General features: G+C 43.2%; 2 protein-coding genes across 2 annotated transcripts; one reads left to right on the top strand and one right to left on the bottom strand.

Annotated features, from left to right (window-relative positions):
* The first annotated feature begins 1,527 nt into the window (after positions 1–1,527).
* On the top strand, positions 1,528–1,945 carry LOC145957479 (uncharacterized). The gene is made up of 2 exons (XM_083073743.1): positions 1,528–1,627; positions 1,683–1,945. Exons 1-2 carry the CDS (start codon positions 1,528–1,530, stop codon positions 1,943–1,945), a joined length of 363 nt encoding a protein of 120 aa, XP_082929869.1.
* An 8,152-nt stretch (positions 1,946–10,097) lies between these two features.
* On the bottom strand, positions 10,098–15,452 carry LOC109789123 (uncharacterized). Its single transcript, XM_083073742.1, has one exon. It carries the CDS (start codon positions 15,450–15,452, stop codon positions 10,098–10,100), a length of 5,355 nt encoding a protein of 1,784 aa, XP_082929868.1.
* Positions 15,453–15,754: the final 302 nt, after the last annotated feature.

Raw genomic sequence — 15,754 nt, 5'->3', positions numbered from 1 at the left:
GTTAGGGTTTGTATGAGTAATAGTCTCGTATAAGTAATGCACGTACCTTGGAGTGAATTAGGGTTTCTTTGGGCTCCGGGCCTGAGATAAGATATGATAGCGGATCTCGTCTGGGGCGAGATCTTTGGTGATCAGTGATTAGATAATGGACCTCGTCTGGGCGAGATTCTCGGGAATCAGTTGTGATTCACTTTAATGCCGAGCTGACGTCGTATGACACGTGCCCGAGATCATCTTGCACTGTGATGCCGAGCTTGGAGCTCGGCTTCGCGGTACGGTCAGTACATAATACTATAATTTTTATCTAAATTAAAAAATATTAATAATTTAGTTTGTGTATTTCATGAATTTTTTACTCAAATAATTCATTTAAAAAAAAGATTTACCCAAATAGCAACTTTGCAAATTTATTTCCCCAACTAACACCATTTACTGTTCACTTATTTTTTACTTTTTTTTGCGTTTTGGAACGGCCCGTTCTGCAACCAAAGCGGACCGTTCTGCTTGAACATGCGTTAATTTTGCATTTGAAATGATCTGTTCTAAAGTCAGAACGGCCATTCTGACACCCAAAACGGGGCGTTCTAAAACCAGAACGGGCCGTTCTAAACTAGGGTTTTAGGCCTTTTTAGAAGTTTGGAACGGGCTATTCTGGTTTTGGAACAGCCTGTTCTGGGTGTCTGAACCTTCCATTATAAATACCTTCACTTTCACCACAAGTTTCACCTTCACTTTCACCATACCAAATTTATCAAAGTTATCAAAACACTAACCCACCCTTCTTATGATATTCCTTCCAACCACGACGTTGAGTCATACACACAACTTTTAACTGGTCCAGTCATGGACCTTAATCAAATACATTCTCAGCCATTTGACCAAGCTACAGCTTTTGCCTCTCAACCCAATATTCAAACCAACATTGAAGATCATCATCTTGTTGGTCTCCTAATAGAAAATGTCTTTGATCCTTTTAGTGAGGACGAAGACGAAATCCTTTTTGAACATCAAGATGATGATGAAGAAGAAATCCTTCTAATTCCAAATAATCCACCACTAGAACCAGTAGCCATATACAACCCACCTCCACACTTTTTAGACTTTCCCAATGAAATTCAACAAGACACTGAGTATAGCCATCAGTTGGAACGTGAAATGGTTGTGTATCCACCTGGAACACTCTTTGTTGGCCAACGCTTCTAAACAAAAGAACAAGTGCAAGATGCCATTAACAGATTTCACATTGTCAACCATTGCACTTACAAGGTTAAGCACTCAAACACTACTAGGCTTCTCGTGGAATGCGTTCACCATGATTGTGCCTGGAGATGTCGTGCTATATTGCGCACTACGGAACAATATTGGGAAATCATGATCCTTAAAGGCCCTCACACATGTGTTTCTTCACTCATCTCCCAAGATCATAATAAATTGGGATCACAAATGATTTCTCAAATCATTCGTGAAATTATTGAGGCTAATCCATCTACACCCATTTCAATCATCATAGCCCATATCAAGTTGACCATGGGTTATACAATTAGTTACAAAAAAGGATGGCTGGCCAAGCAACATGTCATTGAAAACATCTTTGGAAATTGGGAGGAGTCGTACAACAAGTTACCAGGTATGTTGCAAGCAATGCAAATGTATGTTCCAAGCAATGCAAATGTATGTTCCAGGCTTTATTTGGAAATTTAATACGCAACCGGCTTACCAAGATGGCTTATTGGAAGAGGGAAATGTTATATTCAAAAGGTTATTTTGGACCTTTAAACCATGCATTGATGGTTTTTCCTTCTGCAAACCAATTGTTCAAGTTGATGGAACCTTTTTATATGGCAAATACAAAGGTACGTTATTCGTCGCAGTTGCGCAAGATGGTCGCAAAAACATAACTCCTATTGCATTTGTTGTTGTTGAAGGTGAAACTAGCAATACATGATTTTTTTTCTTAAGAACTTAAGGCGGTATGTAACACCGCAAGAGGGGTTGTGCCTAATTTATAATCGTCATGAGGCTTTTCGAAGTGCATACTCAAGAAATGGAAGTGGTTGGACAGAAAACAATTTTGTCCATGTCTATTGTATTCGACACATTGCACAAAACTTCATGTGACGATTCAAAAATGCAGTACTAAAGAAGGATGTCGTCAACATAGGTAATTTTATCATTACTTTTTTTAAAATATTTAATAATTAGTTTTCATTATTTTTATTTTTAGCCTAACGGATGACTGAACCTAGATTCTTTTACTTTTACAACATAGTAAGAGATACTAATATGCTGAAGCAGCCCAATGGTTAGACAACATTCCTAGGGGAAAATGAACACTAGCATGGGACAATGGACGACGTTTGGGACACATGACACAACAAACCTAATTGAGTCTATTAATTCTGTATTGAAGAAAACACGAAATCTGCCAATTTGTTCCATGGTAATGGCTACATACACTCGTTGCAACAAGTTTTTCGTTCAAAGAGGCAAGGAAGTGGATGCAATGATAAATGTTGGACATGTCTACTCGAAAATTGCAAGTAAAACTATTCAAGATGCACAGTCCAAGGTAAATACTCATAGAATTATCACCTTTGACAAATCAAGCACTAGATTTCTAGTGGAAGAAACGCAACATCCGAGAGAAGTTCGACCCGTTGGGAGATTTACAGTAAGGCTAGATGAAATGTGGTGTGATTGTGGCAATTTCCAGAAAGTTCATATCCCTTGCTCACATGTACTCGCTTCATGCTTACATGCACATCACAACCATCAAACCTACATATCTCCCATATATACCTTACAACAAGGTGCAAAGGTATACGAAGGACAGTTTGGAGAGCTCCGACATGAAGATTATTGGCCTACTTACACTGGTCCAACTATGTGGCCAAATCCAGAACTCAAGAGGACTTCCAAGGGTCGGCCAAAGTCCAGCAGGATTAGAACAAAGATGGATATTAGAGAACAACATAATCGTGTAAAAAATTCTTCTTATTGTCACACCTTTGGTCACACTAGGAAGACATGTCCAAATATTGTTCATGGATTTAGTTCCTGTCACCATTGATTTTATTGTTGTAATAAGTTTTTATAATGTTAATATTCAATAAATTTAATTACTTGATGTTACTCTTTGAGATTACGTTGTGTTTGTGTTGAAAGGGTAAATTGTGTTCGCTACAATGCTAAATTTAAAGCTAGATTTAAAGGAAACACCTTTGAAGTATGAAACTATAGTGTCTTAAACTTAAAAACACGAGATGATAATAATGGGACCTTGTTTTAATAGATTCAAAACTTGTACGAGTCAAACTGTGGCTAATAATGAAAAATATGAATAACTTGCACATCACACTACGAAAACATGTCCAAATAATGTATAATTATAATAGTTTATAAGCTAAACATTAAATTCATATTATATTGATAAAAAAAGGCATAGTGCATAGAATTGGCCAGAACGGGTCGTTCCAAAAGTAGAACGGCCTGTTCCAAACTACTAAAAAGGGTTAAAATCCATAGTTTAGAATGGGTCGTTCCAACATTGAAGTTATGTAAAAAAAACTCAACTCTAGAACGGTCCGTTCTAGTTTAAGAACGGGTCGTTCCGGATGCAAAAAAAAAACACAACGAGAATGCATGCAGAACAGGCCATTCTGGTTGTAGAACAAGTCGTTCCAGATGCAAAATTCCCAGATTACCTAGACCTAAAACGAAAAAAAAAATTAAAAAATATGTAAACAGTAAATGGTGCTAGTTGGGGAAATAAATTTGCATAGTTGCTATTTGGGTAAATTTTTTTTAAAAATATATTATTTGAGTAAAAAACTCGTATTTCACAAGTGAAATTTTTATTTATTATAATTAAAATTTATAATAAATTATATATAAAAATAAATATTATAGTTAAATCAATAAATTATATTTAAAATTTGTATAAATATATATTAAATTAAAATTAGTAACTAATCAAAGAATAATTAACTTCTATATATAAAATACAAATGTCTTTCTTGTACCATAGCGTTTTTAGAGACTTTTCTTTAACTATAAGAATTTTGTATATTTTTAAATTTTTCTATCTAATTTATTTTTTATTTATTATTATTACTTATAAATTAATTTTATTTTTTTAAACATAAATTATTAATTAAAAATAATTATTCGTGGGTAATTCCATGGGTAATTATCTAATTTAATTTTTATTTATCATAATTACTTATAAATTAATTTTATTATTTTAACATAATAAAAAATAATTACCCACGGATACATCTGTGGGTAATTCCATGAGTAATTATCTAATTTAATTTTTATTTATTATCATTACTTATAAATTAATTTTATTATTTTTAAAATAAATTATTAATAAAAAAATAATTACCCACGGATTTATCTGTGGGTAATTACCCACAGATTTATCCGACGGTAATTACCCACAGATAAATCCGTCGGTAATTACTCACGGATACAACCGTAGGTAATTACCCACGGATACAACTGTAGGTAATTTTGTGGGTAATTATCTAATTTAATTTTTATTTATCATAATTACTTATAAATTAATCTTGTTATTTTTAAAATAAATTATTCATAAAAAATAATTACCCACGGATACATTCGTCGGTTATTTCGTAGGTAATTATCTAATTTAATTTTTATTTATTATAATTACTTATGAATTAATTTTATTATTTTTAAAATAAATTATTAATAAAAAATAATTACCCACGAATACATCCGTCGATAATAACGTCAGTAATTTCGTGGATATTTTTTATAATATTTTTAAAAAATTATTTTAAAATTGTATTAAATAATAATCTTGTTTTATTAAAAATAATATAATTCAAAATTGATAAAATTATTATAAATGTTAAGAAATTATCTTTTAATTTTAGACTATCATGCATCAATATATTACTTCACTAATTATATATTTCTCAACTTAAATAAAATTAACTATACAATATTAAAATATATTGATAGTAAATTATTATTTTATACTATCATTTAATATATATATATATATATATATATATATATATATATAATAGTTGGTATGGTAAATTAATTAGCATGAGAAAATTAATTAAATATTTAAGAATTTAATTTGTTAATCTTTTATCATTAAATTTTTTAAAGTTACCGACGAATTTTTTTCTCTATTTTTTATGAACAATGTTTTAGACAGATAATCCGTGAAAAATATCTGTCTGCAACATCATAATTTTCCTACGAAAAAAATCTGTGGGTAATATCCATCTGAAATTTCAAACGGAAAAAATCCATAAGAAATATTCGTCAGAATCAATTATTTTTCAGACGAAAAATAAGTTCACAAAATCTTCTTTGTTTTTATGTAAAATATTATTAATGATATGGTTGTGTTAATAATATATAAGAAATATATATTTAATATTATATAATTAGGCGTTACAAAAATCACAAAACTCAATATGCGATCCGTCCAATATATTGGGTTTTAGTTGAGTTGAATCAGATATGATCTGAATACTAAAAAAAAATCGATTCAAACTTATTGAGTTCATTTGGATCAATTCAAGTTCTCAAAATATCTTTATCTGCTTACACCCCCCAACTCTTAACTCTCATAAAAGAGCAATATTTACATTTACTGAATATTTTAAATCAAGACAACTACTAAATTTTTCTAGAAAAGATTCTATATTGAAACTGTTCCTGCGTGAGAACACTTGTCTCCTTACTTCTTTCTTAGCTGCCTTCGAGTCTTTCCGAGTCTTCCGTGCCGACCGAATTACTAACTCCGAATGGTGGGGAGGGTACCTGCAAAGGCACTCCGACGATCAAGTCAGTGTTCGGTTTAGAGCAATAAATGTGCTAGTGGGAATAGTAACGTACCTCATTTATGTCACACCACCTGTATATTTATAGTGACATATGTGGGCCTGATGGGCCTTCATCCTTGGGAAATGGGTAATACATGATTTAACCTTAATCCTGTCTTAATCTAGTATGGTAATTAATGCAAAGTAGGCAGTTGGTTTGCCACGTGTTTATCATAGGCTCTTTCTTCAGGTTCTCGGCCAGACTTGGGGCCGAAGGGGTGTTCGTCCAAGCGTGGGGCCGAAGGGGTGTTGTGTTTCATTCGGCTAAGGCATTCCTTTCGGTCTATTTCCTGACCTGAGGGGGCAGTTGGTGTGGTTCCTTGGTTCGGGCCCCCCTCTCGGCCCATTGTCCGACCGAAGGGGTGCCAATTGGTGCGTTTCATTAGTTTGGGCGCCCCTTTCGACCTATTGAATGACCGAAAGGGTGCTTACTAGTACACTACCCCCCCAAGCCCAAGGATGCAAGACGAAGGGGTTTTACACTTAGAGGCTCGGGGAGATTTAGGGTTTAGAACGTAGGGGGTTGTGCATTTTGGGGAGTTGTGTCGTCAAGATAGTGACCGCTGCATGTTACCGCTGCCTTTGGGTTTCGTGCCTAGGGTTGTGTCCTTTGGGGCTCAGGTGCATTTATTGTGAGCCTTTTGGGTGGCCTCGAGTAGTCTATATAAAGTGTTGAAGTGGGGTTTCATTTTTCAAGCTTTCTCTACACGGCCTCTGTACATTTTCTTCACTGAGCCGAATACTCCCAAAAGGTTGGTTTTTGTTTTTTTATCTATTGTGTGATAATGGCCACCGAAGGTGTCACCTTGTCATCAGGGTCCTCGGCCAGCGATGGGGGTTCGGCCCAAAATGTGGACGCCGAGATGCTAGCATTTAACGCCGAAGTAGAGATAGTTGGTGGTCCCATTGGGTCGGGGCCAGAGCGTAGCGGGGAATCGGGGAGTTCCACTGGGTCGGAATTACCCGATGCCGAGATGAGCCCTGGGGATTACAGGCAGAAATACCCTCCTTGCGAGATCCCCGGGTACGATTGGGTCGATGGTGAGGTGGCGGCCTATTTCTCTCGTTTTCATGAGAGGGCCGCCGTGATACGCCTTCTTAGTCTGTGCACGATGGGGCGATGGGAAGGTTGGGATCCTTATCCTATCATGCTGCGTCGATGCCGGGCCGAAGGCCCTGGGGAGCTCGATCTGGTTTTCCTAGCGAAGCGGGAGGGTCAGGGGGATTTCTTTTATATGTACGAGTGTTTCTTTCGGGAACTGGGGATGTCGCTTCCGTTTGATGATTTCCAGATGGGGGTCCTTCGTGTGTTGAACGTGGCTCCGACCCAGTTACACCCGAACGCGTGGGCTTATATGCAAGCGTTTCGGGTGTTGTGTAAATATCATTATGTAGAGCCAACTGTAAGTTTATTTTTGCATTTTTTCTGTACGCGTCCGTCTAATAAAACCGTGAAGTGGTTGTCGTTGATTCAGAATCCTGACCGACCGTTGTTGACGCCCTTCACATCGTCCTTTAAGGGCTTTAAAGCAGGGTTTGTGAAGGTGATCATAGACCCTGTAGTCGGTAGAAATTATTTTTACGATGCCGACGGGAAGCCTCTTTTTCCCTTCTATTGGACTCGTCAACCTCGGAAGTACGATGACTTTCCTGAGGATATGATGACCGACGCCGAGGTGTCGACTTTAAGCGTTCTTAAGGGATTGCCGAAGTGCATCCCGTCTCGGTTCCTGGTGCTGCTTCCCAAGTCGCCTCGGCCTCGTTTTGAGCTAGAGGGTATGTGTTGTTTTTATTTGTTGTTGCTCGTGTTTGTTAGGTTGATTTGTGACTTGTTGTGTTTTTGCAGGTTGGATGGCGCAGCAAGGGTTAGGCTTGTCTTATCGGCAGCTGATGAGGAACAAGGCTCCGGCTGGGTCCTCCGCCGAAGATCACCGTAGTGTCTCGATTGATCCTCAGCCGCAAGTCATGGAGGCCCCCCGACCGACGCCCCCTGTCATTGCTCTTCCCGATCCAAAGAGCAGGAAGAGAAAAGACAAGGGGAAAAAGAAACCTGATGCGGCTGGTCCGGAAGGCTCGCGGCCAAAGCAACGCAGGGTCGAAGGTCCTTCGTCGGATTTGGCGGTCCCTTCGGCCATTGTGGCTAAGGACTTTTTGTCCGAGGAGATCCGGCCGACAAGGGTGATGTCGTCAGATCTTCTGTCGGCCCAAGGTCACATGATGCTGGATGCGGCCACTCCCTCGACGCAATGGGCCATGGCATGTGAGTTACATGTCCGGGCGACGGCTATTTTTAGAAAGATGGCTTTGGAGCCGATGGGCGAGCTGCATAGTCTCTAGAAGAGTTTGGAGGACTCTAAGGCGGCCCTTCAAGAATCCCTCTCGGCCCAAGAGGCGCTCACAAGTGACAAGGCTGCATCCGATGCTGAAATTGGCCGGTTGAAAGGGGCTTTGTCGGAGATGGAGGCTCGGGCCTTGGCGGTTGAAGAAGTAAGAGTCCGAGAGGCGGAAGAGGCTGCTGCTCGGGAGGAACAATCCAAGGCCGAGGCAGAAGCTGCTATGGCCGCCTTCCGGGCCGAGTGCGAAGGCAAGATCGTGAAGGAGCACGAGGAGGGGTTTTGGCATGTCGTTCGGCAGGCAACCCACTTCGGCGCTTTTCCCCCTGACTTTTCTTTCGAATTGAGCAAGGACTTCTTTCAGGGGGAATTCATGGATTTTGCCGAGGCGCCGGATAACCTTGAGCTAGATGATGCGGCCCCGCCCCGATCGGCCCCGGCAGAGGATCCCGGGACCACTCTGAATGATGATGACGAGACCGAGCAGACCACCAATGCTGATTAGGCGGCCTCTGTTTTGGATTCATACATCTGTTTTGTTGATGATGTATATGGATAGGGTATATTTTTTGTTTCTTTTTTGATTCCTTGGGTCGGATGAGCCATACTCGATTGTACCCCCCCGGCCATTAGCGCCGCTTTTGAATTGAATGAAGTTTTAGTTCTTATTTGGACTTTTTTATACTTGCGCATTTAAGTAGACGTTGTGCTTTCAAATGAATCGATTTTTCTATGGAGACTTGCTTCCATTTGAACGATAAAGTTGAGATTTCTTTCAGCCGGGTGAGGTTTGCTTGGGAGGGAATTATTGAATCATCCTTAACCGATCCACATGGTTCGTGAGGGAACACGTGTTCGTCCTTAACCGAGTTAAGGTACTCGGGAGGGGATAAGTGTTCATCCTTGGCCGAACGAGGTAGTTCGGGAGGGAATGTTACTTCGTCCTTGCCCGAGTTAAGGTACTCGGGAGGGAATAAGTTTTCGTCCTTGACCGAGTTAAGGTACTCGGGAGGGAATTGGTTGTTCATCCTTGGCCGAACGAGGTAGTTCGGGAGGGAATGTTACTTCGTCCTTGGCCGAGTTAAGGTACTCGGGAGGGAATTGATTGTTCATCCTTGGCCGAACGAGGTAGTTCGGGAGGGAATGTTATTTCGTCCTTGACCGAGTTAAGGTACTCGGGAGGGAATTTCGTCCTTGACCGAGTTAAGGTACTCGGGAGGGAATTGATTGTTCATCCTTGGCCGAACGAGGTAGTTCGGGAGGGAATGTTACTTCGTCCTTGGCCGAGTTTAGGTACTCGGGAGGGAATTGATTGTTCATCCTTGGCCGAACGAGGTAGTTCGGGAGGGAATGTTACTTCGTCCTTGACCGAGTTAAGGTACTCGGGAGGGAATGTCGTCCTTGACCGAGTTAAGGTACTCGGGAGGGAATTGATTGTTCATCCTTGGCCGAACGAGGTAGTTCGGGAGGGAATGTTACTTCGTCCTTGACCGAGTTAAGGTACTCGGGAGGGCATTAGTTATCCTTCCTTGGCCGAGCGAGGTTGCTCGGGAGGGAATTTCGTCCTTGACCGAGTTAAGGTACTCGGGAGGGAATTTATTGTTCATCCTTGGCCGAACGAGGTAGTTCGGGAGGGAATGTTACTTCGTCCTTGACCGAGTTAAGGTACTCAGGAGGGCATTAATTATCCTTCCTTGGCTGAGCGAGGTTGCTCGGGAGGGCATGCATGATTTAACTTGTAATTAAATTGGGAAAATGAATGATTCGAAAGAGCTTGTTTCATTGATATGGTGCCTCGTTAAAAACCTTTCCCAGAAAAACCTCTTTCACATTTTTATAGAGGGCAAAACCTGAGGAAGGAAAAGAGTACACCGAAACAATTACATACTGTTTAACTGAAATAATGTTTCAAATGCGTTGCGTTCCATGTTCGGGGAATAGCCTTTCCCGAGAGCTCTTCCAACTTGTAGGCTCCGTTTTTCAAGTTATGCTTTATGCGAAACGGGCCGTCCCAATTAGGTGCAAGTTTGCCCTGAGCTTTGTCTTTTCTTGCTTCTCCGGTAGTTCGCCACACGAGATCCCCAGCTTGAAACTCCCTTGGTTTTACTTTGGTTCGAATTTTCTTTGCTAACCTGGTGCAACATGCCTCCATATTGATAAGAGCTCGGTCTCGGATCTCTTCCACCAAATCCATCTCAATGTTGAGTGCTTCCCGGTTGGTGTCTTCATCGAACTGTGTTCGACTTAGCGAAGGTTCCCCCACCTCAACCGGGATCATTGCATTTGTGTCGTAGGTCAGCCGGAAAGGGGTCTCTCTGGTTGAACTCTGTGGGGTGCACCGGTATGCCCATAGGATGTCCGGTAAGTGATCCGGCCAGGATCCCTTAGCTTGTCCAAGTCGTCGTTTTAACTCCTTTAAGATGACTTTGTTTGCCGCTTCAGCCTGCCCGTTGGATTGGGGATGTTCGACCGAGGTCATCTTATGTTTGACACCTAACTCGGTCAAAAATTCATTGAAGCGTCGATCGGTGAATTGTAGACCATTATCTGTTATCAAGGCGTATGGGATTCCGAAACGTGTGACGACATTCTTCCAGAAGAACTTTTGGACATTGTTGGCCGTAATAGTAGCCAACGCTTCTGCTTCGATCCACTTAGTAAAGTGATCTACTGCCACTACCAGGAATTTCACTTGTCCCCTACCCGGCGGGAATGGTCCGAGAATGTCCATGCCCCAAACAGAGAATGGCCATGGAGTGGTTATAGGATGGAGCTCCTCTGGAGGTTGATGCGTCAGAGGTCCATGTTGTTGACACTGCCTGCAATGTTGTACAAACTTAGCACAATCGGTTTTCAAGGTGGGCCAGTAGTAACCAGCCCGAATCACTTTTGTTGCGAGAGTCCGGCTTCCCGAATGAGTTCCGCACACTCCTTCATGAATTTCTCGGAGAACATAGCTTGCCTGCTCGGGAGTGAGGCATTTCAACAAGGGGGAGGAAATGCCTCGCTTATACATTTCTCCGGCAATCAACGTATATCGCGCGGCTGTGGTCCTCATTTTCTTCGCTTCTAGGGGGTCTTCGGGCACTTCCCCGGTCCGAAGGTGGTTTACTATGGCATCCATCCAACACGGGCTTCCATGATCAATCTTCAGGCATTCAGTTTCATTGATGCTCGGGCTAAGTAACTGTTGTTGTATCACGCTACGCAAATGGCTGGTTTTCTTGCTACTAGCGAGTTTAGCTAGTTGGTCAGCCCTAAGGTTGTGTTCCCGGGGAGTGTGCGTGACTCGGACCTCTTCGAAGTTGCTTTTTAGCTTATGGAAAGCATGAAAGTATAATAGCAAAGTCGGATCTTTGATCTGGAAAAGGCCGTTAACTTGCCCGGTTACCACTTGTGAATCGCTAAAGCACTGGAGCTTAGTGATGTCGAGTTCGGCGGCCAACCTTAGTCCCGCGAGAAGGGCCTCGTATTCTTCTTGGTTATTAGAGGCTTTGAATCCAAACTGCAATGATTGTTCTATTATTATTGTCCCCGGTCCTTCCAAAATGATACCGGCGCCGCTGCCGTGTTGGTTGGACGATCCGTCCACGTGTAGTGTCCATGAGTGTGGCTCTGGGGTTACCGGCGAAGTGAATTCGTTGATGAAGTCGGCCATACATTGCGCCTTGATGGGTCCCCTTGGCTCAAAACGAATATCAAATTGCGACAATTCGATGGACCAAGCAACCATCCTTCCGGCCAATTCGGGCTTTCGTAGGACTTTTGCAATGGGGCTATCTGTTCGGACCAGTATCCTGTGACTCTGGAAGTAGTGTCGGAGACGCCTGGCTGTATGCACAAGGGCGAGAACGGTCCTTTCGAGATGTTGATACCTCGTTTCGGCCTCTTGTAAGACCCTGCTGATGAAGTATACCGGCCTTTGCTCTGTTTTTTCTTGCACTAATACAGTGCTGATGGCTTTATCTGAGACCGAAAGGTACACTATCATGTCCAGCTGAGGGTCGGGTTTGGCAAGCAACGGTGGAGCAGTTAGTATCGTCTTGAAGTTTTGGAAAGCGGATTCACATTCATCGGTCCACTTAAACTTGGTGGCTTTCTTTAGTAGGGACATAATGGGTCTGGATCGGTCAGCCATGCAGGGCAGGAATCGGGCTAGGGAGGCGATTCGTCCGGCTAAGCGTTGCACTTCCTTTACATTAAGAGGGCTTCTCATATTGATAACGGCCTGACACTTATCCGGGTTGGCTTCTATGCCTCTCTTTGACAATATGAAGCCGAGAAATTTTCCCCCTGCTACTCCGAAGGTGCATTTAGCTGGGTTCAATCGCATGTTGTGCCGCCTTACCTCGTCGAAAATCACTTTCAGATCTCTTAAATGATCAGCGGCGGAGTTGGATTTGATCACCATATCATCCACGTAGACCTCCAAACATGCCCCAATTTGTTGAGAAAAAATTTTGTCCATGAGGCGCTGGTATGTGGCCCCTGCATTCTTCAAGCCGAATGGCATTACCTTGTAACAGAAATTAGCTGAGTCTGTGATGAATGCGGTCTTGGTTTCGTCTGGGGGGTACATCGGTATCTGATTATACCCCAAATATGCATCTAGGAAACTTAATCTCTGATGGCCGGCCGCTCCATCGACCAATGCGTCGATGTGGGGCAGAGGGTAAGCATCTTTTGGGCATGCTTTGTTCAGATCCGTGTAGTCTGTGCACATTCGCCACTTCCCATTGGATTTTTTAACCATCACCACGTTGGCCAACCATGTGGAGTACTTGACCTCCCTTATGAATCCGGCTTGAAGTAATTTGGCAGTCTCTTCTTTTATCGCTTGAGATCTATCTCCCCCCATTTTTCTCTTTTTCTGGGCGATAGGCTTGGCATCTCGGCAAACCGAGAGTCTGTGGCAGTGGAAGCTAGGGTCGATGCCCGGCATATCGGCTGCTGTCCAAGCGAACAAATCTGAATACATCAACAAGACTCGTTTAATGTTTTCCGCGTCGTCATCTGTTAATTGGGAACTTAGGTATGTAACTTGGTCCTCCACCTTCCCGAGCTGGAAAGGGACTGTTGTTTCCGTCGGCTCAACCCTATGTTCGTCTTCTATTCTGGGATCAAGTTCTAAGTCCCCCATTTTGCATTGACCAATATCTCCAATGACATTGACGTCTCGGCGTCGGGTCGTCTTCGGAGTCGGTTGTACCTTTAGACTGGCCAGGTAACATTCGCGGGCTGTCTTTTGATCGGCGTGCAGTGTAATGATCTTGCCTTCTTCAGACGGAAATTTCATTGCTAAGTGAGGGGTAGAGACGATGGCTCTAAGCCTATTCAGGGAAGGTCGACCTAAGAGGATATTATACGACGTGTTAGCACTTACCACAACGTACCGTATTTTTATCCTTCGTCTCTGCTGGTCGTCTCGGAAATAGGTGTACAGATCTATTGTTCCCCTTGTGTCCACTCGTTCACCGGAGAATCCCACCAAAGGTTCATCGTAAGGCGTCAATTCCTGTTCGGGGATGCCGAGCTGTTCAAAAGTTTTCCAGTATAAGATGTCAGCCGAGCTTCCCTGATCGACAAGAGTTTTTCTTACAATGCAGTTATTAATTTCCACACTAATGACCATGGGGTCATCTTGCACTGGGTCGACGCCTTGAAAATCTTGATCAGTGAATGTGATAGGGGGCATATGAATAGCAGCTGCCCGTCCTATGGTGTTAACCGATTTGATTGCCCTTAGGTGTCTTTTCCGGGCCGAGGAAGAACTCCCTCCTCCGGCGAAGCCTCCCGCAATGGTGTTTATAACTCGCCTGGGTTGGTTTCGGTCTCGCTGTTGAGTGTTTCTTTCTTGATACCTGCTGCGTTCACGGGATCGGTGCCTTGGGGGTGCTCGTTCTCGATTCTCTCTTCGGCCCTCCTCCCTGCCTGTACGATAATTGTTTCTCCTGTTATCTCCTCGAACAAAATTTTGGAGATGTCCGGCTTTAACGAGATCCTCAATACGATCCCGAAGGGCGGAGCACTCATCAGTAGTGTGTCCTCTATTCCTGTGGAATTGACACGCCTTGGATGTGTCGGCGTGAGGCGGGGTCATGGCTCTTCGGGGAACAGCTAGTACTTCCGTGGCTAACGCCTGCTCCAACACCTTGGCCCTACTCGTGTTAAGCGGCGTGTATTGCATGTACCTTGGACCTCTGTTATTCTTCTCTCGGTTGGTGGTGTCTCGGGGACGAGGTCTGGGGAGCTCCTTGTCACTTTCTTTTTTGGCGAGAAACAAGTCGGGTCGGTTTTGACTTCTAAATTCAGCCAATTCCTCCATCTGCATGTATTTCGTGGCTCTTTGTCTCAGGTCGTCAAGGTCTCGGGGTGGTTTCTTACACAAGCTATTGACGAATGGGCCAGGTCGTAATGCTGTGGTTAAGTGATGCATGGCAACGGCTGGGTCCAAATCGCGAATAGATAGTGTCATTTTTCCAAACCTCTCCATGAAAGTTCTAAGAGGTTCCTTCTTCTCTTGGCGAATGTTGACCAACGCGATCGAGGTGAGTTGGTGCGGACGGCTCGTAGCGAATTGTATCACAAAGCGAGAAGACAAGGACGTGAAAGAGTCCACGGTCCCGGGTGGAAGCCTGGTAAACCAGTTGAGTGCCGGCCCCTTTAAGGATGTGGGGAAGACTTTGCAAAGAATAGCGTCCTCGTCTGTGTATAAGCCGACCTGGGTGACGAAAACATCCAAATGCTCTTCAGGGTCGGTGGTTCCGTCGTATTTTTCCAAGGTCAGGTTTTTCCAGTTGTCGGGCAAACGAGCCCCGGCAATTTCTGGCGTGAATGGAGTCCTTCCCTGTCTTCGTTGTTGGTCTTGCGTTGTCGCTGGTCCACCTGATGGGCGAGGAACATTGACTTCTTTATACCATCCAGACGATTCACCTTGGTCCCGGGTCGACTGGTTGCGTGTATCGTGCGACGGGTGCCATGTCCGATTATCGCTCCTGAGCTCGGCATTTTCTCTTCTCAGGGCCGATAATTCGTGAGCATCTTTTTCTCGAAGCCTCCTGAGTTCCATCATTTCGGCCTTCAGTTGCTCGATGGCCGATGACGGATTAGGCTGTTGAGATCGGTCCACGTATGACTCTTCCATTCCATCCTCGTTCTGATTAGCTTGTTGCCTAGGATTGTCCCGGGGCATCCCGTAGGGGTATTCTGTGGCAACGTTCTCTTGCTGACTTCTCGTAAGTACCATCTTGCTCCGGGGTCGAAGACCGTTCTAACTTCGGGGTCGAAAACCGTTCTAGCTTCGGCCCCACGGTGGGCGCCAAAATGTTCCTGCGTGAGAACACTTGTCTCCTTACTTCTTTCTTAGCTGCCTTCGAGTCTTTCCAAGTCTTCCGTGCCGACCGAATTACTAACTCCGAATGGTGGGGAGGGTACCTGCAAAGGCACTCCGACGATCAAGTCAGTGTTCGGTTTAGAGCAATAAATGTGCTAGTGGGAATAGTAACGTACCTCATTTATGTCACACCACCTGTATATTTATAGTGACAT

The sequence above is a fragment of the Cajanus cajan genome, chromosome 4 (genome assembly GCF_000230855.2).
Source record: "Cajanus cajan strain Asha chromosome 4, NIPB_CcT2T_4, whole genome shotgun sequence".
In the NCBI taxonomy this organism is placed as follows: Eukaryota; Viridiplantae; Streptophyta; class Magnoliopsida; order Fabales; family Fabaceae; genus Cajanus; species Cajanus cajan.
The sequence above is the reverse complement of the archived record's forward strand: the minus strand, read 5'-3'. Positions and strand labels throughout refer to the sequence as shown.

Coding starts and splice junctions, on each gene's coding strand:
- LOC145957479 (XM_083073743.1), top strand. CDS start 1,528: ATGGGTTATACAATTAGTTACAAAAAAGGATGGCTGGCCAAGCAACAT. Junction 1,628..1,682: donor GTCGTACAACAAGTTACCAG/GTATGTTGCAAG, acceptor TGTATGTTCCAG/GCTTTATTTGGAAATTTAAT.
- LOC109789123 (XM_083073742.1), bottom strand. CDS start 15,452: ATGGTACTTACGAGAAGTCAGCAAGAGAACGTTGCCACAGAATACCCC.